The following is a 25,115-nucleotide window of genomic DNA, read 5'->3' on the forward strand; positions in this document are numbered from 1 at the left end:
TAGCAGAGTTCACGTTAGACTCTACTTGAGTTCATCATCTGAACTAGTATAAACTCTGTTCAGCGAGAAGACTCCGCTCACTTCAATGTTATGGCAAAACGTGAACTGCTCTAAAGGTTACTGAATGCCGACCATCTCCCACCCTGCTGTAGCTGATGGGTAACAGATACTTTCATGGCCTACAGCAGCCCCACATCACATTTGAATAGCACTATCAGAGTGCTTTTTATTTTATCTTATTCTTTAAGGACTGTGGTTTTGAATCTAGGGAAAGGCAATGAATGGGACATGAATTTGGCTGTTCCATTTAGTGTTTCTGCTTCAGAGTCCTTCATGAAAACAGAAGATTGGTCTGTCATGTATTTAGCATTCCAGAATTACTGTGGGGAAATCCTTCCAAACTTCATGTGTTTAAACAAACTTTACTAAAGGAAATCAGTGTGCAGCAGGGAGGCAGGTTAGATACTGTGGTTGTGTGATATCTTGGCTTCTGCCACGTAGGATGAAAGCAGTTGACCAACTTGACCGTGGAGGAGAGGGTGTTCATGACGTATTGGGACAAGATAGTGACACAAGAGGGAGGAAAGTCTGGTTCTGGTCTCCCATAGGTGTGGTTTACTTGGGGTGGTGGTTGGGCACATCAGCTTCCACAGCTGTCAGATGAGGCGGTTGGACTAAATTGTTTCAAAGGTGTACTCAAGGTGTACAATTGCCAGTCTGAGCTTTTCCTAAGAGAAGTCTATACTGACAGTGGAGAAATGGGGTTAAAGGACAGGGATTCTTTCTGAGCATCTCCATGTTACAGCTTGGGCCACTGAGGCCCAGAGATGATACTCCACTCTCCCAATGTCACATGGCAAGTGGGTAGAACAGCAAATATGACAGTCACGTTCTGGTAACTTTGCTGAGGCCCCGCTGCTACTGTACCCTGAGAAATGAGCCTGAAGATAGAAAATGTTTAATGTTCTCCTCTGGGATACAGAAGCTAATCTCTTCAACACAGCATTGTTAAGGTCTCTTGGACTTCTAGGAAAGCACAAGGAACAACTCACTCCCTAAAACTGTCCCTTCTGTTTTATTTGGAAAAGGCCAGACAGGTTGGGATCAGAGGACTGATCTTCTGCTACAGGTCTTTGAGCTTTGCAAATCCTGGTTCCTTTTGTTCCACTTGCTAATCTTGTCCCACTGAACATTGTGATAGCCGTTCCATGAACCCATCTCCTTCTCAAATAAGGTGTTCTCGAAATTCTCACTCTGTCCGCTGATGGGGTCTTAAGAGTGATTATGTGATGACATCAGAAGCCTGTGCTTAATAGTTTATTCTGGAAGCATCTTGAAGTTACTGTCTTTTTTTTTTATGGGGTTCTGAGACCATCCTTATTTGTTGAAGACAGTCTCTGGGCTGTAGATGATTATAGTGCCTTTAGAGAAACCTCAGTGCAAAGCAGATGACAAACTGGAGGAGACAGATACTTATAGCTGAGATTAACTTACTGATAATTTTTGTAAGTAAAAATTTGTGACGGCATAAAAGTAGTGAAGCTACAGGTGGAATTACCTTTTTTTTTTTTGTCACACGTGAAAGAAGATGACAAGACAAAAGGGTTTTTGACCCAGTGTCTATAAAGCGTAATGATGTAACCAAAAATGTATGGTATAGGTCCTAGACTTAAGGATTTTAATAAAATCCCATTGGTGTATTAGAGTTCTCCAGAAAAAAAAAAAAAAACTGAACCAATAGGATATGTGTGTGTGTGAGAAAGAATATGATTGGGTCATGCAGTTATCTGGTCTGACAAGTCCTAATTCTGTAAGGTAGGTCAACAGGCTAGAAACTCTAGCCAGATTTCTTTGTTACAATGTGGCTAAATGTTTCTCCAAGAAACCCCAGTTTTTGCTCTTTGGACTTTCAACTGATTGTATGATGCTAATTTCCTTTTCTTATAATAAACTGATTGTAGATGTTAATCTCATCTGAAAAGTGTAAACCTGCATAGGCTAGCAAAGTTGACACATGGAATTTAACCATTATTATAGGTAGGTTTGATGCGTATACTTTGTCAAAAAGCACTGGCCTATAAGATGCTGGATTGAGATTTTATGAGGAAGGTTGCAACCAAATATTTCAAAGTAATAACTGAAATGATGGCTGATAACACTATTGTTTTGTTACCCAAATCACCAGCAGGACTCTGATAATTAAAAACATCTCATAGACAGAAAGGCCACTGACAGATCTCTAGAAACTGCCCATACAGGATAGAACATTTGAAACACTTATATTAGTATTTTCTGTATTAATATTTAGCCTAGGGAAGTCTGAGTACATCTTTTGATTTGGGAATTTTTTGTGCAACTCATCAGTGATATGTCCAATAAATCTAATTATTTCTAGCACTTCTCTTTTTTATAATGTGAAAAAATAAATCTTTGATTTTCCAGGGGCCCTGTGAGGAATCAGTTGAAAACCAAAGGCAGGTCTAAGTGCAAAAGATACTGCAAAGTATTATTCTACTTCAGTTTTCATTTAAGATTGTATTTTGGGAATGCTAAAATCAAATGCCATGTGGACATTTGCATGCTTAAGGTAGAATCATGAGGGCCTGAGAACGTGAATGCTTGTAGCTTGGCTATCTACTAATTCAGTGGCAAGATGTAAGTAAATATAGAAAAGTCCATTAAGTAAAATCCGTAAAACTTTAGAAATGCAGAACTATTGTTTCTTTTCTTTTCTTTTCTTTTTTTAAAGATTTTATTTATTTATTTGACAGGCAGGATCATAAGTAGGCAAAGAGCCAGGCGGTGTGGGGGTGGGGGGAGCAGGCTCCCTGCTGAGCAGAGAGCCTGATGCGGGGCTCGATCCCAGGACCCGAGATCATGACCTGAGCAGAAGGCAGAGGCTTAACCCACTGAGCCACCCAGGCGCCCCTCTTTTATTTTAAAGAGAATAATCAAAGACATGTTGAAATCAGAACAAAGGGATATTCTGTCGAGATACAGAATTTCTGCTCCTTGGGCAGATTTTATATAAAGTAAAATGGGAGGGTGAAATAGGGCTTTCTAAAATACTCAGTCCTATTCAGTGGAATCTGGTCATGTTCCTTTCTATCTTGCACATGGGACTTTGTAGTTGTAAGTTAAAGACAGTGAGGTGGGAAGATTATCCTGGATAACTGAGGCTGGCCCTAGAAATCAAAGCACCCTTCTAAGAAGGAAGCAGAGGGAAATTTGAATACAAAAGCAAAAGGCCATGTGACAGCTGAAGCAAGGCACAGCACTGCTGGCTTTGAAGATAGAAGAAGCTGTGACTCAAGAAATTGAGCTGTAGAAGCAGGAGAAGGCAAGGAAATGGATTCTACCCTAGATCTTTCAAAGGTTAGGCAATGCTGTCTACACCTCGATGTTAGCCTGGTGAAGCAGATTTCAATGTATGACCTAGAAGAAAATAAATGTGCATTGTTTAAAGCCACCAAGTCTATGGCAATTCGTTACAACAGCCATAGGAAACTAACACAGGTGAGGAGTAATGTTGTCACCTCCTCTGGAGAACAGGCCCACACTCCAAGAAAACTCAGCCTTTTCCACAGAGAACAAACTGAAGTCTCATGGCTTCAATGTATCATTTACTTCTGAAGGGCCTAGGAGCTCTTTCTGAAGATCTTGTAAACGAACCCACCAGAACTGATCCAGATTTTGAAAAAAATTAAACAGCAAGAAAAACACAAAGTCAGAGAAGAAAATGACCATTATTAAAAATTTAAATTAGAAAAATAACATTAACAAAGTACTATCTGTACTTTGGATTCACCTAGAAGAAATGATACACTCAACTGAGAAGGAGGTACACTTCTGTGTCTACGAATGTGTACCTGGCTCTCACAGGTGAACCCCCTGGGCATATCAGTGTGATCTTCAAAACAGAAGGTATTTTTGAGAGAGAGAGCGAGCGAGCGAGCATGACTAAGCAGGGTTGGGAGCACCCGAGGGAGAGAATCTTCAGCAGGCTTCACAGAGTCTGACGCAGGGCTTGATCTCACGACCCTGAGATCATGAACTGAGCCAAAACAGAGTTGGACCCTTACACAGATATGAACTGGAAATGCGTTAGTTTTTTTTTTTTTTAAACTCATGAGGAACTGGCATATATTGTAACCAATTCAAAAGAGAATCCAAAGAATATAGAAATATAATATTTAAATGTGTACATGGGGAAAAGTGGTTTTATTTTGGACCTCTACTGGACAGCATTCCGTATGTCTGTTGGTTACCAGCTGTTTACAAAGGGCTGTAAGAGAGCTCAAAGACAATGCAAGGCTAGAATCCGGTAACCGGAAGTAGAGTGTCCTAAAGACAGGGCACTGATTATATTGAACATTCATTTCCTTTTTAAAGCTAGGCTATTAAAGTCACCTAGAAAATGTTCCCTCATACAGAGGGTTCAATCAACACGGAGACCAGGTTTCTATCATAGACGTTTCTAGGTGGGTCCTGATCAGGGCCCAGTGTCATCAATGACATCACAATGTCCGAGTTGCCTTAAAGGCAGCTCCTGGGCCAGTGAGGGGCACAGTGGGCAGGAACAAGCACTGGTATCCTGACAGACCCAGGCCCCTGGCACCATCAGGCAGGGCCAAACCCAGCTACCATCATGCCTGGGAGAAGAAGGCCCTGGCACTATCCTAGACGTAGGAGGCACAGTCTGTCCCGTTCCATGAGAGCTGAGCTCCAATTCCCGGTTAGCCGCGTGGACCGCCTCCTGAGAGAGGGTCGCTATGCTCAGCGCCTGAGCTCATCTACACCAATCTTCCTCACCGGCGTTCTGGAGTACCTGACGGCCAACATCCTCGAGCTGGCGGGCCAGGAGGCCCGCAACAACAACAAGATACGCATCACCCCAGAGCACGTGCAGAGGGCCCTGGACAACCACCAACACCTGAGCCGCCTCTTTGAGGACAGCACCTGCCCTCAGGTGGAGGGGGTGCCCCAGCCCAGAAAGTGGTGCAGCCTGGGTCCCAGAGCCAACAGCCTCATCTAGTCCCCGGCCCCACGCATAGACGAGGGAGGCCTGCTCTCCTGTCAGCAAAAGCCATTAAAGGACTTAAGATCCAGTGCAATTTTTCTGACTGGTGTCTGTTTCTTTCCTCCTGAGTGGGCGGTGTCTGTGGGACGTCCAGGAGGAGATGTCCCGTGGGGAGTGGAGGGTGGAAGGGGCGGTCGGTGTGGGAAGCTGGAGTCCGGCATTTCAGGGAGCGGTTTCTCTGGTGACAGTACAGGGAGTGGCCATGGCCGGAGTGGCCGGTTGTGGAGGAGATCATCTCCCATGGGGAGTGGAGGGTGGAAGGGCGGTCAGTGTGGGATGCTGGAGTTGGGTATTTCAGGGAGCAGTTTACTGGGGACAGTGTTTGCGGGCGGGGGTGGTGTGTGGCCGTGGAGGGAGTAGCTGGCTGCGGGGGAAAGACTTCCTCCCTGGCTCTGAGCAAGTCAATGCCTCCCAGGAGGATGGCTGGGGGGTGGGGTGGGCGGGCTAGGGGCCTCCCAGGCATGTTGAATTCTGAGAACGATGATGGTAACCGGGGTGGGGCTGAAAGCTTTCTTCGTGATGGGGGGAAGCTGTGGAAGTCAGGAGATGGCAGTGGGGGTGGGTGGAGAGGGTGGCAAAGCAGTTGGCGTGAACCTAATGGGACAGGGGCTTTCCATGAAGACGGAGGAGCGACGGGAAACCGAGAAGAGGCATATGGAAAGGAGCCATGCTCAGGTTGATTTCATTCGTTTAGACCTGGCTTTATTCCAAAAAAGGACTTGAGACACAGATTATTAGTGCTGTGATGCTCTGTGGAGTATATCCTTCTTTCCTCTCTTGTGGACACTGGTAAATAGTAGCATCAAAGGTATTATCTGGCCTAAGACATGCAGTCCCAGAAGTTCTTAATGGTTAATAGATTTATATTTTATCCATGTATTTCTTTGAGAAGAAGGGAGAGGGAGGGGCTGAGGGAGAAGGGGGAGAGAGAATCTTAAGCAGTTTCCACACCCATTGCAGAGCCTGACTCGGGGCTCTGTCTCACAACCCTGAGATCATGACCTGAGTCACAATCAAGAGTTGGATGCTTAACCGTCTGAGCCACCCAGGGGCCCCTTAACAGATTATTCGTAAATGTATTCCATTACAAACACATTTGTTAGTCTCATTCTCAGCTGAAACACCTAGCCTGTGTATGGTCATATTTTGAGGGAGCGACCTAGAGTTCTCAGTGGCTGGATGCCTGTTTGGAGAGGTGTAAGTGTATTCTGTGTAAATCCCGTCCCAAATGGTGAACTCACAAGTACATATGATTCTTATAAACACTCTTGTGCTGTTTTGGGTTAAAAATAATTGTCACATCGAGTGTTCTGGCAGTCTGTCCCCTTCCTGTAACTGTCAGCATCTGTCATTTTCTCCTGTTCATCATCTGCTCAAGAGCCCCCCTCTGTCATCCCCGGCCTGTCATAGAGGGCTGCTCAGAGGTCACCTTGGCGGCTTCAACAGTCGGATCAGAGGAGCTAGGTTGGCCATCCCGGTTCACCATTTTGTGGCCATGTGATCTGGGGCAGTCCTCTTTTCTCTCTGAGCAGCACTGTTGTCATGTGTTAAATGGGGACACTAAGAGTTCCTCCATCTTTGGATTTTCGCAAAGATTAAGTTGATGTGTGCCTGGAAGCTGTGGCAGAGCACGGTGCCCGGCACCGAGCGTGTCCTTAATGAGTAGCTGCCTGTCTCTCCCTCCCTGTAGACCAGAAGCTTAGGGGTGTTTCCCAAGCGCCCCTGGGCCTGGCTCTTATATGATGGTGGGGTGCCTGGGCCTCTGGCTGTGGAAGCACAGCCTGCTGCAGCCTGTGGAAAGACAGGAGAGTGCCATGGAGAGGAAGAAGCCAGAGGTACACACCCGGGAACCAGACAGGCCTCAGTCCGGTTTCCTCTCTGCTCTCCTCTGCCTGGTGACCCGCCCTCCCTCTGCCTCCTTCCACCGCTTGTCTAAGCAGAAAGACCGGTTTGGCTTTTAGCACATTCACAGAAGTATCCTGAGAAAAATAGTATGAAGGTTGTACTTACAGCATGTTAGAATATGTGTTTTTATAAATCCAAGAAACCTTTCTGGACACATACTGCCCCTTCAACCCAGTATTTACAGAAATACTGTCAAGATCCACCCCATGATATTATTTTCTAGAATTCATTACTCTCTATTTTAGTGAGAGTCTTCTGAGGGGGTTCAAGGAGCTACCACAGGCAGCTGTGGCCTCTCTAGGAACTTTCTTTCTGCATCAGCATCCTCTCCTTCTGTTTGGTCCTCAGTGGTCTTGGTAGGCCTTGGCCACCTGTGTGAACTTTTCTTGCTCCTTGGTCATTTGTTATGGAGAGCCATGAAGCCCTCCTAGCCTTTGGTACGTTCAGCTCTCTCTCTCTCCTCTTCATGTGAGTTGGCGAGCAGGCCTCTCTCCAGCAAGTGGAGGTGGAGGTTCACTAGGTTCTGGTAGTTTCCTTGGGGACACATCATCCTCCATAGCCATAAAGTGCAGAGGTTGGACCAAATTTCTTTGAAGGTCTCCTTGAGGTATAAGTCCAATTATCAGTCTGTGAGCTGTTCCTAAGAAAAATTCCGTACTAACAATAAGTGGGGCACAGGGAACAGGGCTTTTTTTAGGGTCTCCATTTTATTTCAGAGGCCGGTTTGGCCCCAGCATGGTAATCAGCTCTCTCGACATCACAGTGAGAAGGAGAATGTGTCTCTCCTACCTGTTGAGGTTCTTTCTGATATCTTGAGAAACAGGCCTTGAGATAGGTGTTCTACTCTGGGAAAAGGAAGCTAAACTCTTAGTGTCTCTGGGATCTAGGGAAGCACTATCAACTTGGTTGTATTTTATTTGGGAAATCTGATAGGTCAGGATAAAAAGACCGATTTCATACTTTGTTTTTATCTAAATTCAATTAGCCTTCATATCAACATCAAGTATCAACATCATTAGTGTGTTATCTTTGTACTTTGCAAACACAGGTCTTGTTCCTTGTATCTTATGTAGAGCAACCTCAAGAACACTTCTGCTTCTCAGTTAACTTGTTCTCAGAATTCTGAGTCAGTCCACTGACCTTGTCTTTTTTTGTTTTAAAGATATTTATTTATTTGACAGAGATCACAAGTAGGCAGAGAGGCAGGCAGAGAGAGAGGAGGGTAGCAGGCTCCTCGCTGAGCAGAGAGCCCGATGTGGGGCTCGATCCCAGGACTCTGGGATCATGACCTGAGCCGAAGGCAGAGGCTTTAACCCACTGAGCCACACAGGCGCCCCTGACCTCGTCTTAAAGGTCGTTATGTGATGACATCAGAAGCCTGTACTCAAGGGCCTATTCTTGGAAATACCTGATCTCTTCCTGGGGATTCTCAGACAGTCCTTCTTTGTTGAAAACAAGGTCCCTGTCCCTTAGCTGATTGTACGGCCTTGGTGGAACCACCAGAGTTAAACAAAAAACAATCGAGAGGAGACAGACAATTATGGCTGTGGTTAACTTATTACTGATAATTTTCACAAGTGAAAACTTTTGTGGGAGGCATAAGAATAATGCAAATGAAGGTGAAATTACTTCCCCCCCATATGCAAAAGAAGATAATAAAGTCAACTCAAAAGAGATGAGTTTTGGACAAAAGGCCTACTAACCTAATTAAGACTATTTTGGAAAAAGTCTGGAGTAGGCTCTGAACATCTGTATTTTAATAAAATCTCTAGGGATAAGTTTTATATATATCCTGCATTTGAAAGCACTGGCCTAGAAGATGCTAGTTGCAAATTAAAATAGTAATATTGCAATCAAATATTTAAAAATAAAAATTACGTAGTAAATAATAGTAATATGTACTATGTAATAAAAATTACATAGTAAAATTGCAATCAAACATTTAAAAATAAAAATTACACTGATAACACCATAGTATTGATATATTGATACCTTAATATCATTAGGGGAAGTACCACCAGGACTTGAGTAAGTAGAAACAATGGACAACGAGAATACCGACAAATCTCTAGGAACTTCCTATATATGCTACAGTTTCTAAAATATTTATGTTGATAATGTTATCCCTATTCAGATTTAACCTAGAGGAAGTTGATAACCTCTTTTGAGAATTTTTCCCATGCAATTCATAAACAGTAGTATATCAAATAAACCTCATAATTCTACCACCTCTCTTTTTACAAGGTGACAAAATTTTCTGACTTTCAGGGCCTTCTGGGAAATATCAAAGGGAGTTTTAAGTGCAAAATATCCTTTGAAGTATGAATTTATTTCATTTTTCATTTAGGATTCATTGTGGGGAAGGAAAAAATAAAATTGCCAAGATATTTGAGCACTTAAGATCAGATTATGGAAGCTTCAGAACGTGAATGGTTGTAGCTTGGCTACCTGTTTCTTAAGTGGCAAAGTAATAACCATTCAGAAGTTATGTAACTTCTTTTATTTTTTTTATTTTAAAGAGAATAATTAGGGTCATGATGAAGTCAGAGCAAATGATAGAAAGTTTTTCTTTTGAAGTATAAAATCTCTGGTTTGGGGGGCAGATTACAAAGAAGGTAGTTCAGAGAAACCAATTTTGAACTTCTGACTTCCCGAACTGTAAGCAAATAAATGTATGTGTGGTTTTCTTTTATTGTTTTTTAAAAATTATTTTTATTAACATATAATGTATTATTTGCCCCAGGGGTACAAGTTTGTGAATCGTTAGCTTACACACTTCATAGCACTCACCATATCACATACCCTCCCCAATGAATGTATGTGTTTTTAAGGCCATCATGTTTTTTTTTTTGATTTTATTTTTTATAAATATATAATATATTTTTCCCCCAGGGGTACAGGTCTGTGTATCGCCAGGTTTACACACTTCACCGCACTCACCATAGCACATACCCTCCCCAATGTCCATAATAACCCCACCCCCCTCTCCCAACCCCCCTCCCCCCCAGCAACCCTCAGTTTGTTTGTGAGATTAAGAGTCACTTATGGTTTATCTCCCTCCCAATCCCATCTTGCTTCATTTACTCTTCTCCTACCCCCTTAACCCCCATGTTGCATCTCCTCTCCCTCATATCAGGGAGATCATATGATAGTTGTCTTTCTCCGATTGACTTATTTCGCTAAGCATGATACCCTCTAGTTCCATCCACGTCGTCGCAAATGGCAAGATTTCATTTCTTTTGATGGCTGCATAGTATTCCATTGTGTATATATACCACATCTTCTTTATCCATTCGTCTGTTGATGGACATCTAGGTTCTTTCCATAGTTTAGCTATTGTAGACATTGCTGCTATAAACATTCGGGTGCACGTGCCCCTTCGGATCACTACGTTTGTATCTTTAGGGTAAATACCCAGCAGTGCAATTGCTGGGTTGTAGGGTACTTCTATTTTCAACATTTTGAGGAACCTCCATGCTGTTTTCCAGAGTGGTTGCACCAGCTTGCATTCCCACCAACAGTGTAGGAGGGTTCCCCTTTCTCCGCATCCTCGCCAGCATCTGTCATTTCCTGACTTGTTAATTTTAGCCATTCTGACTGGTGTGAGGTGGTATCTCATTGTGGTTTTGATTTGTATTTCCCTGATGCCGAGTGATGTGGAGCACTTTTTCATGTGTCTGTTGGCCATCTGGATGTCTTCTTTGCAGAAATGTCTATATATCTCTTCTGCCCATTTCTTGATTGGATTATTTGTTCTTTGGGTGTTGAGTTTGCTAAGTTCTTTATAGATTCTGGACACTAGCCCTTTATCTGATATGTCGTTTGCAAATATCTTCTCCCATTCTGTCAGTTGTCTTTTGGTTTTGTTAACTGTTTCCTTTGCTGTGCAAAAGCTTTTGATCTTGATAAAATCCCAAGAGTTCATTTTTGCCCTTGCTTCCCTTGCCTTTGGCGATGTTCCTAGGAAGATGTTGCCGCGGCTGAGGTCGAAGAGGTTGCTGCCTGTGTTCTCCTCAAGGATTTTGATGGATGGATTCCTTTCTCACATTGAGGTCCTTCATCCATTTTGAGTCTATTTTCATGTGTGGTGTAAGGAAATGATCTAATTTCATTTTTCTCCATGTGGCTGTCCAATTTTCCCAACACCATTTATTGAAGAGGCTGTCTTTTTTCCATTGGACATTCTTTCCTGCTTTGTCAAAGATTAGTTGACCATAGAGTTGAGGGTCTATTTCTGGGCTCTCTATTCTATTCCATTGATCTATGTGTTTGTTTTTGTGCCAATACCATGCTGTCTTGATGATGACAGCTTTGTAGTAGAGCTTGAAGTCTGGAATTGTGATGCCACCAACTTTGGCTTTCTTTTTCAATATTCCTTTGGCTATTCGCGGTCTTTTCTGGTTCCATATAAATTTTAGGATTATTTGTTCCATTTCTTTGAAAAAAATGAATGGTACTTTGATAGGAATTGCATTAAATGTGTAGATTGCTTTAGGTAGCATAGACATTTTCACAATATTTATTCTTCCAATCCAGGAGCATGGAATATTTTTCCATTTCTTTGTGTCTTCCTCAATTTCTTTCGTGAGTACTTTATAGTTTTCTGTGTATAGATTCTTAGCCTCTTTGGTTAGGTTTATTCCTAGGTATCTTATAGTTTTGGGTGCAATTATAAATGGGACTGACTCCTTAATTTCTCTTTCTTCTGTCTTGTCGTTGGTGTAGAGAAATGCAACTGGTTTCTGTGCATTGATTTTATATCCTGACACTTTACTGAATTGCTGTACCAGTTCTAGCAGTTTTGGAGTGGAGTCTTTTGGGTTTTCCACATATAGTATCATATCATCTGCGAAGAGTGATAGTTTGACTTCTTCTTTGCCGATTTGGATGCCTTTAATTTCCTTTTGTTGTCTGATTGCTGAGGCTAGGACTTCTAGTACTATGTTGAATAGCAGTGGTGATAACGGACATCCCTGCCGTGTTCCTGACCTTAGCGGAAATGCTTTCAGTTTTTCTCCATTGAGAATGATATTTGCAGTGGGTTTTTCATAGATGGCTTTGATAATATTGAGGTATGTGCCCTCTTTCCCTATACTTTGAAGAGTTTTGATCAGGAAGGGATGCTGTACTTTGTCAAATGCTTTTTCAGCATCTATGGAGAGTATCATATGGTTCTTGTTCTTTCTTTTATTAATGTGTTGTATCACATTGATTGATTTATGGATGTTGAACCAACCTTGCAGCCCTGGAATAAATCCCACTTGGTCGTGGTGAATAATCCTTTTAATGTACTGTTGAATCCTATTGGCTAGTATTTTGGTGAGAATTTTTGCATCTGTGTTCATCAAGGATATTGATCTGTACTTCTCTTTTTTGATGGGATCCTTGTCTGGTTTGGGGATCAAGGTGATGCTGGCCTCATAAAATGAGTTTGGAAGTTTTCCTTCCATTTCTATTTTTTGGAACACTTTCAGGAGAATAGGAATTAGTTCTTCCTTAAATGTTTGGTAGAATTCCCCCGGGAAGCCGTCTGGCCCTGGGCTTTTGTTGGTTTGGTGATTTTTGATGACTGTATCAATCTCCTTACTGGTTATGCGTCTGTTCAGGCTTTCTATTTCTTCCTGGTTCAGTTGTGGTAGTTTATATGTCTCTAGGAATGCATCCATTTCTTCCAGATTGTCAAATTTGTTGGCATAGAGTTGCTCATAGTATGTTATAATTGTCTGTATTTCTTTGGTGTTAGCTGTGATCTCTCCTCTTTCATTCATGATTTTATTTATTTGGGTCCTTTCTCTTTTCTTTTTGATAAGTCTGGCCAGGGGTTTATCAATCTTATTAATTCTTTCAAAGAACCAGCTCCTAGTTTCGTTGATTTGTTCTATTTTTTTTGTTGTTGTTGTTGTTTTCTATTTCATTGATTTCTGCTCTGATCTTTATGATTTCTCTTCTCCTGCTGGGTTTAGGGTTTCTTTCTTGTTCTTTCTCCAGCTCCTTTAGGTGTAGGGTTAGGTTGTGTACCTGAGACCTTTCTTGTTTCTTGAGAAAGGCTTGTACCGCTATATATTTTCCTCTCAGGACTGCCTTCGTTGTGTCCCACAGATTTTGAACCGCTGTGTTTTCATTATCATTTGTTTCCATGAATTTTTTTCAATTCTTCTTTAATTTCCTGGTTGACCCATTCATTCTTTAGAAGGATGCTGTTTAGTCTCCATGTATTTGGGTTCTTTCCAAATTTCCTCTTGTGATTGAGTTCTAGCTTCAGAGCATTGTGGTCTGAAAATATGCAGGGAATGATCCCAATCTTTTGATACCGGTTGAGACCTGATTTAGGACCCAGGATGTGATCTATTCGGAGAATGTTCCATGTGCACTAGAGAAGAATGTGTATTCTGTTGGTTTGGGATGAAATGTTCTGAATATATCTGTGATGTCCATCTGGTCCAATGTGTCATTTAAGGCCTTTATTTCCTTGTTGATCTTTTGCTTAGATGATCTGTCCATTTCAGTGAGGGGAGTGTTAAAGTCCCCTACTATTATTGTATTATTTTTGATGTGTTTCTTTGATTTTGTTATTAATTGGTTTATATAGTTGGCTGCTCCCACGTTAGTGGCATAGATATTTACAATTGTTAGATCTTCTTGTTGGACAGATCCTTTGAGTATGATATAATGTCCTTCCTCATGTCTTATTATAGTCTTTGGCTTAAAATCTAATTGATCTGATATAAGGATTGCCACTCCTGCTTTCTTCTGATGTCCATTAGCATGGTAAATTCTTTTCCACCCCCTCACTTTAAATCTGGAGGTGTCTTCGGGTTTAAAATGAGTTTCTTGTAGGCCACATATAGATGGGTTTTGTTTTTTTATCCATTCTGATACTCTTTTTCTTTTGATTGGGGCATTTAGCCCATTAACATTCAGGGTAACTATTGAGAGATATGAATTTAGTGCCATTGTATTGCCTGTACGGTGACTGTTATTGTATATTGTCTCTGTTCCTTTCTGATCTACTACTTTTAGGCTCTCTCTTTGCTTAGAGGACCCCTTTCAATATTTCCTGTAGAGCTGGTTTGGTGTTTGCAAATTCTTTCAGTTTTTGTTTGTCCTGGAAGCTTTTAATCTCTCCTTCTATTTTCAATGATAGCCTAGCTGGATATAGTATTCTTGGCTGCATGTTTTTCTCGTTGAGTGCTCTGAATATATCATGCCAGCTCTTTCTGGCCTGCCGGGTCTCTGTGGATAAGTCTGCTGCCAATCTAATATTTTTACCATTGTATGTTACAGACTTCTTTTCCCGGGCTGCTTTCAGGATTTCTCTTTGTCACTAAGACTTGTAAATTTTACTATTAGGTGACGGGGTGTGGACCTATTCTTATTGATTTTGAGGGGGGTTCTTGAACCTCCTGGATTTTGATGCTTGTTCCCTTTGCCATATTGGGGAAATTCTCTCCAATAATTCTCTCCAATATACCTTCTGCTCCCCTCTCTCTTTCTTCTTCTTCTGGAATCCCAATTATTCTAATGTTGTTTCGTCTTATGGTGTCACTTATCTCTTGAATTCTCCCCTCGTGGTCCAGTAGCTGGTCCTCTTTTGCTCAGCTTCTTTATTCTCTGTCATTTGGTCTTCTATATTGCTAATTCTTTCTTCTGCCTCATTTATCCTAGCAGTCAGAGCCTCCATTTTTGACTGCACCTCATTAATAGCTTTTTTTAATTTCAACTTGATTAGATTTTAGTTCTTTTATTTCTCCAGAAAGGGCTTTTATATCTCCCAAGAGGGTTTCTCTAATATCTTCCATGCCTTTTTCGAGCCCGGCTAGAACCTTGAGAATTGTCATTCTGAACTCTAGATCTGACATATTACCAATGTCTCTATTGATTAGGTCCCTAGCCTTTGGTACTGCCTCTTGTTCTTTTTTTTGTGGTGAATTTTTCCGCTTTGTCATTTTGTCCAGATAAGAGTATATGAAGGAACAAGTGAAATACTAAAAGGGTGGCAACAACCCCAGGAAAATATGCTTTAGCCAAATCAGAAGAGATCCCAAATCATGAGAGGGGGGAAGGGGATATAAAGAGGTTCAGAAAGAAAAAAAAAAAGAAAAGAGAAACAAAAAAAGAAAACCAATAATGAAAAAATATAAAAAGGAAAAAAAAATATATATATTAGATAAACTAGTTAAAAAATGTTAAAAAAGGAAAGAGTAAAAGTTAAAAAAATTTAGCAGAAGAAGAGAAAAAAATTGAGAAAGAAAAAAAAATTAAATTAACTGCAAGGCTAAAGAATCATGTGGAGAAAGCCATGAGTTCCGTGCTTTGCTTTCTCCTCCTCTGGAATTCCGCTGCTCTCCTTGGTATTGAAACTGCACTCCTTGGTAGGTGAACTTGGTCCTGGCTGGGTTTCTTGTTGATCTTCTGGGGGAGGGGCCTGTTGTAGTGATTCTCAAGTGTCTTTGCCCCAGGAGGAGTTGCACTGCCCTTACCAGGGGCCGGGCTGAGTAATGCGCTTGGGTTTGCTTTCGGGAGCTTTTATTCCCTGAGCGCTTTCCGTAGAGTTCCCGAGGACGGGAATGAAGATGGCGGCCTCCCAGTCTCCAGCCCGGAGGAGCCGAGAGCCTGGGGCCCCACTCCTCAGTGCGCCCTCAGAGAACAGCGCCCAGTTGCTCCTGTCACCCTGGCCTCCAGCCGAGCTCCGAGCTGACGGAGCCTGCGACCGGTTCAAGGTAACCCTGAGCTTAGAGCTCACTCCTCAGCTCTGTCTCTGTAGCCGGCTTCCCTGTTCTAATACCTGTAAGCTCTGTGACACTCAGACACCCCTGATCCTTCTATGACCCTGCGGGACCTGAGGCCACACTGACCCCGCCTGCGCTTCACCCAGGTTAAGCCTCTGGAGCAATATCCCTCAGTGGAACAGACTTTTAAAAGTCCTGATTTTGTGCTCCATTGCTCCGCTGCTTGCCGGGAGCCGGCCCCTGCCCCCGCCGTCTATCTTCCCGTCGTTTTGGATTCACTTCTCCGCCAGTCCTACCTTTCAGAAAGTGGTTGATTTTCTGTTTCTAGAATTGCTGTTCTTCTTCTCTTCGATCTCCCATTGGATTTGTAGGTGTTTGCAATCTTTAGATAAGCTATCTAGCTGATCTCCCGCTACCTGATGTAGTCTCAGCCTGCTACTTCTCCGCCATCCTGACTCCTCTCCCCCCATCATGGTTTTAGTAATTTGTTGGAGCGGTCATAGGAAACTCCATACAGTTAAGGGGTCACCTTTTGCAATCTCTTAGTAAGAGCAGATCCATACTCTAACACAACTTGGTCTGTCTTACTGAAAGCAAATCAAAGTCTCAGATTGAGTTAATATTCAATATACTCTTTGGTATTAAATTAGCTACAACTTCATTTTGAAAATCTTATAAACTTGTGAAAATTGAGTCCAGTTTAGAAAAATTTAGCCCAAATTTGTGTTCCTTTGGAAATTCTCTTTTTGCGACTTCTCTGCAGCTTTCTGTCCGTGCTCTCTTTTGTCTTTGAGCATCCTCATCCTCATTCCGATTCTGGAACAAAAAGCCATTTTACTTTAGAAAAGCAATACTTTCTGGGTTATAATGTATCCAAAATAAAATAACTGAGAGAGTAGATTAGAAAATGAAAGCTAAAGAAACAGAGGTCAATATTCATTGCATTGGTGCTTTGGATTCTCCTGAACCACCAAGAAAAGACATGCCTAGGCTTAAACTCTGCATGAGACACCCTTCTCTGGCAATGAACTTTACCTAGCTCTGATAGGTGAATGTATTGGGAATTTCTATTTGATCTCTAAGATGATTAGAAGATAATTTTCAGAACAAGATAAAATCATGATGTCCATACAGATATGAAATGAACGTGTTAAACGGTTTTTGTTACCTCATGAGAGACTCAAGAGACATTATACCCATTTAAAAAGAAATAGAAAGAACAAAGAGCCTAGATGTCCATTAACAGATGAATGGATAAAGAAGATGCGGTGTATATATATACAATGGGATACTATGCAGCCATCAAAAGTAATGAAATCTTGCCATTTGCGATGACATGGATGGAACTAGAGGGTATTATGCTTTGCGAAATAAGTCAGTTGGAGAAAGACAACTATCATATGATCTCCCTGATATGAGGAAGTAGAGATGCAATGTGGGGGGTTTGGGGGGTAGGAAAAAAATAAATGAAACAAGATGGGATCGGCAGGGAGACAAACCATAAGAGACTCTTAATCTCACAAAACAAACTGAGGGTTGCCAAGGGGAGGGGGGGTAGGGAGAGGGTGGTGGGGTTATAGACACTGGAGAAGGTATGTGTTATGGTGAGTGCTGTATGTGAAGTGTGAGTGCTATGTGAAGTCTATAAACCTGGTGATTCACAGACCTGTATCCCTGGGGCTAATAATACATTGTATGTTTATAAAAAAATAAAAATAAATTATAAAAAAAAGAAGTAGAACAGACACAAGAATACTGTTCTGTAATATTACCCGGAGTTTAGAGTCACATGTCCTAGGATGGAAGCACTGTCCCAAAGGGTTGAGCCATAGGCCAAGGGCACAGCTTTAAACCACAGAGGACTATTTTCAGGCCTTCAAACCTAATGGATCTTTCTGGTTGGATTGAGAAATTTCTTGGAGATGGTGACTTTTCTTTCTTAGTTCTCCCTAGTTAAAACAGAATTCATGTAACTATTCTCCTATGCCTGTCCACCACTGTATTTTGAGGATAAATGATTTTTTTAGTTTCATAAGTCCACAAATGGAGAGGAATTTTGCCCCAAGATAGATTGCTCCAGAATCTCACCTGATTTAGGTAATAAGATTTTAGACTTGGAGTTGGTACTCTAATGGGTTGAGACTTTTGGGGTTGATGGGATATTTTGAACGTGGAATGGACATGCATCTCCTGGGGCCAGGGGGTAGACTTTGGTAGACTGGATATCCAAGTGTTAATCCATAAACTCATGAAAGTTACTTTATATGGCAAAAGAGATTTTATAAATATGATGAAGTAAAGGATTTTGAGATGGGGGGAATATCTTGGATTATATGGATGGGCCCTAAATGCAATCACAAGTGTCCTTATGAGAGGAAGCTAGAGGGGGATTCAGTACAGAAGAAGAAGGCATGGTGACCACTGAAGCAAGATACTAGGCTTTTGACTTTGGAGCTGGTGGAAGGGACCACGGACAAGGAATGCATCCTTAGGTGTTGGAAAAGATGAACAAATTCTCCCCTAGAGACTTTGGAGAGAGTGTGACCCTGTCAACACCCAGAGCTTAGCCCGGTGAAAGTGATTTCAAACTTCTGACCTCTAGAAACATAAGATAATAAATGCATGCTTGTTTAAGCCACCAAGATTGTGGTAATTTGTTACAGAAGCCAAAGGAAACTAATACATCTCCCGAATAAGCTTATATCTACTCACATCAGCATCTGCTCCTAAGGGAACCCAAACTAACACACTAGGAGAAGATAAAGGATATAGCAGCTAGCTAACTTATCCCATCTCCACTGAATTTGTCCCCCACTACCTTCCTTTTCCGTGATTCATATGATTATGTTTTGAGATGGGTTAAAATTGTACAAGACTTGTAAGACTGAACAGCAAATAGGTTTTTCATAACACTTAAATTTGGTAGAATGAATCCCTTAGGAGACTTTCATTTCTGATGGAGTAATTGGTACCGGACTAGCCCTTCTGCCATAAATGACCATAAAACTGGACAAAATATAGGATCTCACTGTTTGGGGGGCATTGTACAACAGGCAGCACAGTGCTGTAATTCCATAGAGAAGGGAAACTCACAAGGTAGCTCAACCATCCTCCAGTTCTCTGCTTGGGGAAAACATCCCACTGGCATGTTTTGCTCGATTTCATACAGAACAACAGTGACGCTGCTGGGCTAAGAAGGCAGGAATCAGAGTTTAGTCAATTTGAAGAAGCTGGAATTTTCAAGACAAGGCATCATAGAAGAAAGAGCTATATAAAGGAAGGTCTTCATAAGTCCATTTGGGGGATTTCTAAGAATTTCTGGCTCAGAACTGGGTGTATGTTCATAGGGGTGGACTACCTAAGACTGACCAGAGGGTACAGATTTGAGAAAGGACAGAGATATTACCAGTTGACCCATGCTGGGGGATGTTGGAGTTCCAAGCCATAAGAGTGAAGAGACCTTGAAAATATCTCACTAATATCCTGGGCATCCAGCTGAGACACCAGAAACCTTAGTAGTTAAGACCATACCCTAAACTAAAACCTATAATAGATCCATGCTTAAAAATCATAAAACCCTACCCTTATAAGATATGGAGAGGAGATAGAATTTGGAGTCTTCTACTGTTAAATTAATTGGGTGGGGAAGACCTTAGGTTTTCTACATATCTACCTTAATAAAGCATAAAATCAAACTTCCAGAACTGCCTACTAGAACAAAAATCAGTACTCTTCAGAGGAAGATAGCAAAACCCAGAAGCCCCATGCATATCCACACTGTCCAGTTTACAGTAAAAATTATTCAGCATGCAAAGAAACAGCAAAATATGGCCTATAGTCAAGAAAAAAGAAGCCAAGATGCCCAATTGTTGGACTTTTTAGATGGTGATTTTAAAGGAATTATTCTGTGGTCAAAGATCTAAAGGAGAATATGTTCAAAGAATAAAAGAACATAAACTTAATGAATAAACAGGGAATTTCAGCAGGTAAATGAAAACTATGAAAAAAATAAAAGTTTTAGAACCCAACTGGGAATTGGAATGACACACTTTTCCATAGCAGTTTCCTCCAAACTGCTTCCCAGTTTTTATACCCGGGACACAGCTATGTCAGCTTCTGCACATCTGCCTGCTGTTTGTCTTACTTGCCTATTAAAATTCTTTTTAAATGCAAAAAAACCCTTTAGAACTAAAAATTATAATAACCAAAATAAAAACACACTACCTGGGCTCAACATCAGTGTGGAGGTGGCTGAAAAAAGAGTCTGTGAACTTGAAGATAGATTGATAGGAATTATCTGATCAGAAAAAAAGCAAAAAGCAAAAACAAAAAAAAAAAACCCAAAAAGATATCCTTGAGACTTTTTTTTTGAAAGTTTATTTATTTTATTTTAATTTTTATTTTTATTTTTTTAATCATTTTTTAAAATTTATTTTCAGCATAACAGTATTCATTGGTTTTGTACCACACCCAGTGCTCCTTGCAATCCGTGCCCTCTCCAATACCCACCACCTGGTTCCCCCAACCTCCCACCCCCCCACCTCTTCAAACCCTTCAGATTGTTTTTCAGAGTCCATAGTCTCTCATGGTTCACCTCCCCTTCCAATTTCCCCCAACTCCCTTCTCCTAACTCCCCATGTCCTCCATGCTATTTGTTATGCTCCACAAATAAGTGAAACCATTTGATAATTGACTCTCTCTGCTTGACTTATTTCACTCAGCATAATCTCTTCCAGTCCCGTCCATGTTGCAACAAAAGTTGGGTGTTCATCCTTTCTGATGGAGGCATAATACTCCATAGTGTATATGGACCACATCTTCCTTATCCATTCGTCCGTTGAGGGGCATCTTGGTTATTTCCACAGTTTGGCGACCGTGGCCATTGCTGCTATAAACATTGGGGTACAGATGGCCCTTCTTTTCACTACATCTGTATCTTTGGGGTAAATAACCAGTAGTGCAATTGCAGGGTCATAGGGAAGTTCTATTTTTAATTTCTTGAGGAATCTCCACACTGTTCTTTTTGAGACTTTTTAAAAATGATGTATTGGCTTCTCCTGCATGACTCTTTGAACATAAGAAGTAATGACTCTCTTGGTACTTAAAATTAGACCCATCTTCTGCTCAGTTCCCTGGGACCCTGAAGGGCCACTGTAACTAAAAAGAAGCCTGGTCTGAGCATATAAATGAATAATCATGTTGGGGAAATAATCTTCCAGAATTTTTCCTGGCTCCAACTTAAGATGTAGTATAGTACAAGCATTAAGAAAATTTCACTCATTTTCCAGTGTTCAGCTGAGCAGCCACATCCTATCACAGTTATCTTTTAAAAATCATACCTACTGGGGACGCCTGGGTGGCTCAGTGGGATAAAACCTCTGCCTTCGGCTCAGGTCATGATCTCAGGGTCCTGGGATCGAGCCCCACATTGGGCTCTCTGCTCACTGCTCAGCGGGGAGCCTCCTTCCTCCTCTCTGTGCTTACTTGTGATCTCTGTCTGTCAAATAAATAAAGCCTTTAAAAAAATAAAAATCATACCTACAAAAAATGAAAATGAAAATAAAATTCATAATATATACTGTGGTGTCGAGGTTAGACTCGTGGACTGTGGTGCTGGAGTGCCTGGATGTAGCTTCTGGCTCTACCGTTTACTAATTGGGTAACTGTGGACAAAATACCTAGTATGCCCATCTGTAATATTGCGGTAGTAACAGTTCATACTTAATAAGTTTTGGAACTTCTGGGAAACAATAGACGTAAAGCACTTGGAATTGCACCTGAGACTTAATGTGTAAGTGTATGTTTTTCTCAGATCGTTTCTGAATAGAATATCAAAAGGAACAGAATATTGAAAGAATGAATTCCCTTTAAAACATTAATTTAAAAAGTATCTCATTTCAAAAACCTTCCCAAATGTGCTTGAAAGGAAGAAACAACTCTCACCTTTCCCCTGCTGATCAACAGAGACATTCCTTTTTGAAAGTGGACGTACTGCCTGCTTCTTGGACTAGCTGTCCACCGCAGGTAAACACCACTCTGTGCTCCTGGGTTTGTTTGGTGTGTAAATAGATTGTGGGAACATGAGAGGCTGGTTTTTCAGGTTCCTGCTCCTAGCACTGCACGAGGGTCAAGTAGACCAGCGTTCTACCATTGGTGTGTCTGAAAGAAAAGTGAGTTTACAAAATGTTCTAACCATCAGATTGAGGTAAGAATAACGTGTTTAGGGGTCTTCAGCGTGATATCTGCTTTCTTGGTTTTTGTATTTTTCCGTAGTAGGGCTTTGGGATTTGCTTATCAGGAAATGAATGACTCCTTCCACCATTTGATATGAGATCTTACAATGAGGGGAAAGAGGGATGGATATATACAGAAGGGACATTTTGGCTGTTGGGCTGCTATGTGAGTTTGATGGCTTGAGGAAGAAAATCGAAGTATCTTCTTGTTATTAGTACTTACTTTAATCTACAGATTGAAACACTGCACTAGATCCTACTGAAGAAATGAGTGCCTCCACGAGCAAGTATATATCCTCCTGACATAAACAAATCAGGTTCACAGCAAAAGTACTGTTATTTTGGCAAAAATCTCTCACACCTCTCTGTATGAGATAGCAGTCCTTTTGTTCTGAGTTTGTTTCATTTGCTGGAAAACTCACATGTTTTATTTAGCATTGTTGAATAACAGTTCTGCTCTTGATAGGGGTAAATATCCACTGTGGTTATTAATTGAGTAGTAAGATTGCCAAAGCCTGAAATCCCTGGAATAATTTCAACATGAACGTGATGTTTTTATCACCACAAGGAGACAAGATTCTGACTGAATATGAATATACCCTAGAAAGAGCCGTCACATTTTTTGAAAATTGCTCTTTAATGTGGATTGTTTTAATTAGCAATGCGATCTTCCTCATTTAAAGGAGAAATACGTTTTTCAGCATAATGTATCAAACTCTGTTCTTGGAGAAAAAAGGAGTTATATATTTCCAGCATTCAGAATTGTGAGTAGCAAACATTACTCATATATGATAATGTGTTTAAAAATATACCTTAAATCTTAGCCTCCTTAAGATGTCTTTTAAGCGCAGGAAGTTAGTGTTTAGGGTTTTGGGTTTGTCTTTGTTTTTGTTTGTTTGCTTTGTAATAAGTTGCTTATATGTTGTTTAGGCAACAGCTTAAGCACAAGACTGTTATAATTTATACCCCACAACTTAAGTGCATGAAGACATTGGACTTGAGTGAAATCCTTAAACATCCCCGAGGGCGCGCGCGCGCACACACACACACACACACACACACACACTTACATATGGACAGCTAACACTGGGGAAATAGATAAGGGAGACTACAAGAAAATGTCTTTTTGTTGCCAAATCATATTCCATGTGCTTACGATTTTCTGAAATTTTCTGCCAGCCTGAGTTTGGGAATTAGCTTTGTGTTGCCATTCTGTTTTTTCTTGTTTGATACTGTCTTCTAATAAGTTTAGGGGATAAAATAATGTTTCTACCTCTTTGTGTCCTGGAGACCATTTAGTATATTCGCTGAAACTACTTTCTTCCACTCATTTAGTATGTTAAGGAAACGCAACTTTGTGTGCGAAATGAGCCGTTTGTTTTACCTCCCTGAGCTCTAGTTACCGAATGGTGTATGTTATGACTGTTCAGCCAACATGTGCAAAAATTTAGCTCATCATCTTCTATAGTTTCTACTTAGAATTCTTCAAAACCGTGTTTTCGTACATCCCATATTCTGCTCGTGTAAGTGCTCTCACTCTCACGCATTCACCCTGATGCGTACTTTCCCACTTTGGGATGATTTCTGTGATTCTGTGAATTCTGAGATTCTGTGACTTCTCTCCACCTTGGTGCCGTTCCCAGCTCTGTCTCTCCATGGGTAGTGTCATTGTTTCCTCCGACGTCTGCTCACCGTGCTTTCTCCACGTCTTCCATCATGCCCAGCCCATAGACTCCTAATTCTCCTGAGTACAGAGGTCATAAAAGAGCTGGTCTTGTTCCTTCCATCACTTGTAGAGCTGGTGACTCGAGTGGCTACCTTAAGTTCTGGAAGATCCTCTAGAAGTCAGGCAGACGTCTTAGAGGTACAACATCTGTTAAATACACAGTGTTCTAGGATAAGAAGTTTTCTCCATCTGGTTGCTCTCCCCTTTCAGCAAAACACATCCCTAAGTGGTACTTGCTAACATCTGCCCCTTCTTGCCTTACTACCCATTTTCTCCCTTTTAAAACCCCACTTTCTTTCAGTTTCCCTGTGATATGACATCTACTTTCATCACTTGATTGCTATCATACTTCCAAGGGTCACTTGGAGATTGCTGTTAGGAGATCTAATACCATTCTTTCATTCATTGATCCATTCGTTACATATTTGGTGACAGCTACATATCACAAAGTGAAGTTACACTATGTGGCCCTCTGCGCATTTAAGTGCCTCCAGTTTACTTAGGAAAGATGTTAATTTCCCCGAATAATTCATTTCAGTTATGGTAAGTGCTGTGAAGGATACTTTTCCAAATCTTCACTCTGTTTGACTACTACTTTGCTCATCGTGACATTCACGATCACTTCCTACCTCTTGAATTCTCCCTTTCTTCTTATCTGTGACTCTATGTTATCTCTTCAACTACTTTTTAACCACTTTCCCTTTTGTCTCCTTCTCTTCCCTACTTCTTCACTCCTCCAAAGGCTTATTATTTGGCCCATAATCTATTACTTCTTTTTCCTTGCCTATGATGTCTCAGCAACCCATAGTTTTAAATACCATAGTTACAAATATCATTTTCAATCATGCCTCTAAGATCTCCATTTCCAGGTTTTTCCATCTACTATGTGTGTCCCCACTTCTAGGTCCACCTGTCGCCCAATATTTATCACAGTTGTAGCCAAACCCACTGTCTTTTATGTTCTCCTCTTTCATCCATGTTTTTGCTAACGGCGTCAATGTTCTCCTGTCTTCTCACGTTTGAAAACTTGGAGTCACTTTTTGCTTCTGACTTTTCCTTTGCTTTCAATACCCAAACCATTACCAAGTCCTAGCATTCTTTTTATGACAGTATGTCTAGAATCTATCCTCTCCCCTGTGTCTTTTCTGTAATTTATTTTTTCTTTTATACTTTATTTTCTCATTCTCTCCTCCCTCAGTCTCAGAACCATCTAGAACTCAGGGTCTAAATCAGACCCCTCCTCTGCCAGAAAGTGAAACCTCATGCATATCTTGTTTTCCCAAGCCCTGGGGACAGAATTATGAGTGTGATGGAAAGAACACAGACTTATAGCCAAAGATCCAGATTTAAGTTCTGATTTTAACATCGAGTGCCTCCTGTACATTTTCTCTCTGTGTGAGCCTCCATGTCCTCTTACTCATCTCACACAGCAGTCACGGGGA

General features: G+C 41.2%; 1 protein-coding gene across 1 annotated transcript; it reads left to right on the top strand.

Moving 5' to 3' along the window:
* Nucleotides 1–4,561: 4,561 nt before the first annotated feature.
* On the top strand, nt 4,562–5,114 carry LOC116882635 (histone H2A-Bbd type 1-like). The gene has a single exon (XM_032883163.1). It carries the CDS (start codon nt 4,649–4,651, stop codon nt 5,033–5,035), a length of 387 nt encoding a protein of 128 aa, XP_032739054.1. The 5' UTR covers nt 4,562–4,648; the 3' UTR covers nt 5,036–5,114.
* Nucleotides 5,115–25,115: the final 20,001 nt, after the last annotated feature.

This window comes from Lontra canadensis, unplaced genomic scaffold, assembly GCF_010015895.1.
Source record: "Lontra canadensis isolate GAN:19392208 unplaced genomic scaffold, GSC_riverotter_1.0 scaffold86, whole genome shotgun sequence".
NCBI classification, from domain to species: Eukaryota; Metazoa; Chordata; class Mammalia; order Carnivora; family Mustelidae; genus Lontra; species Lontra canadensis.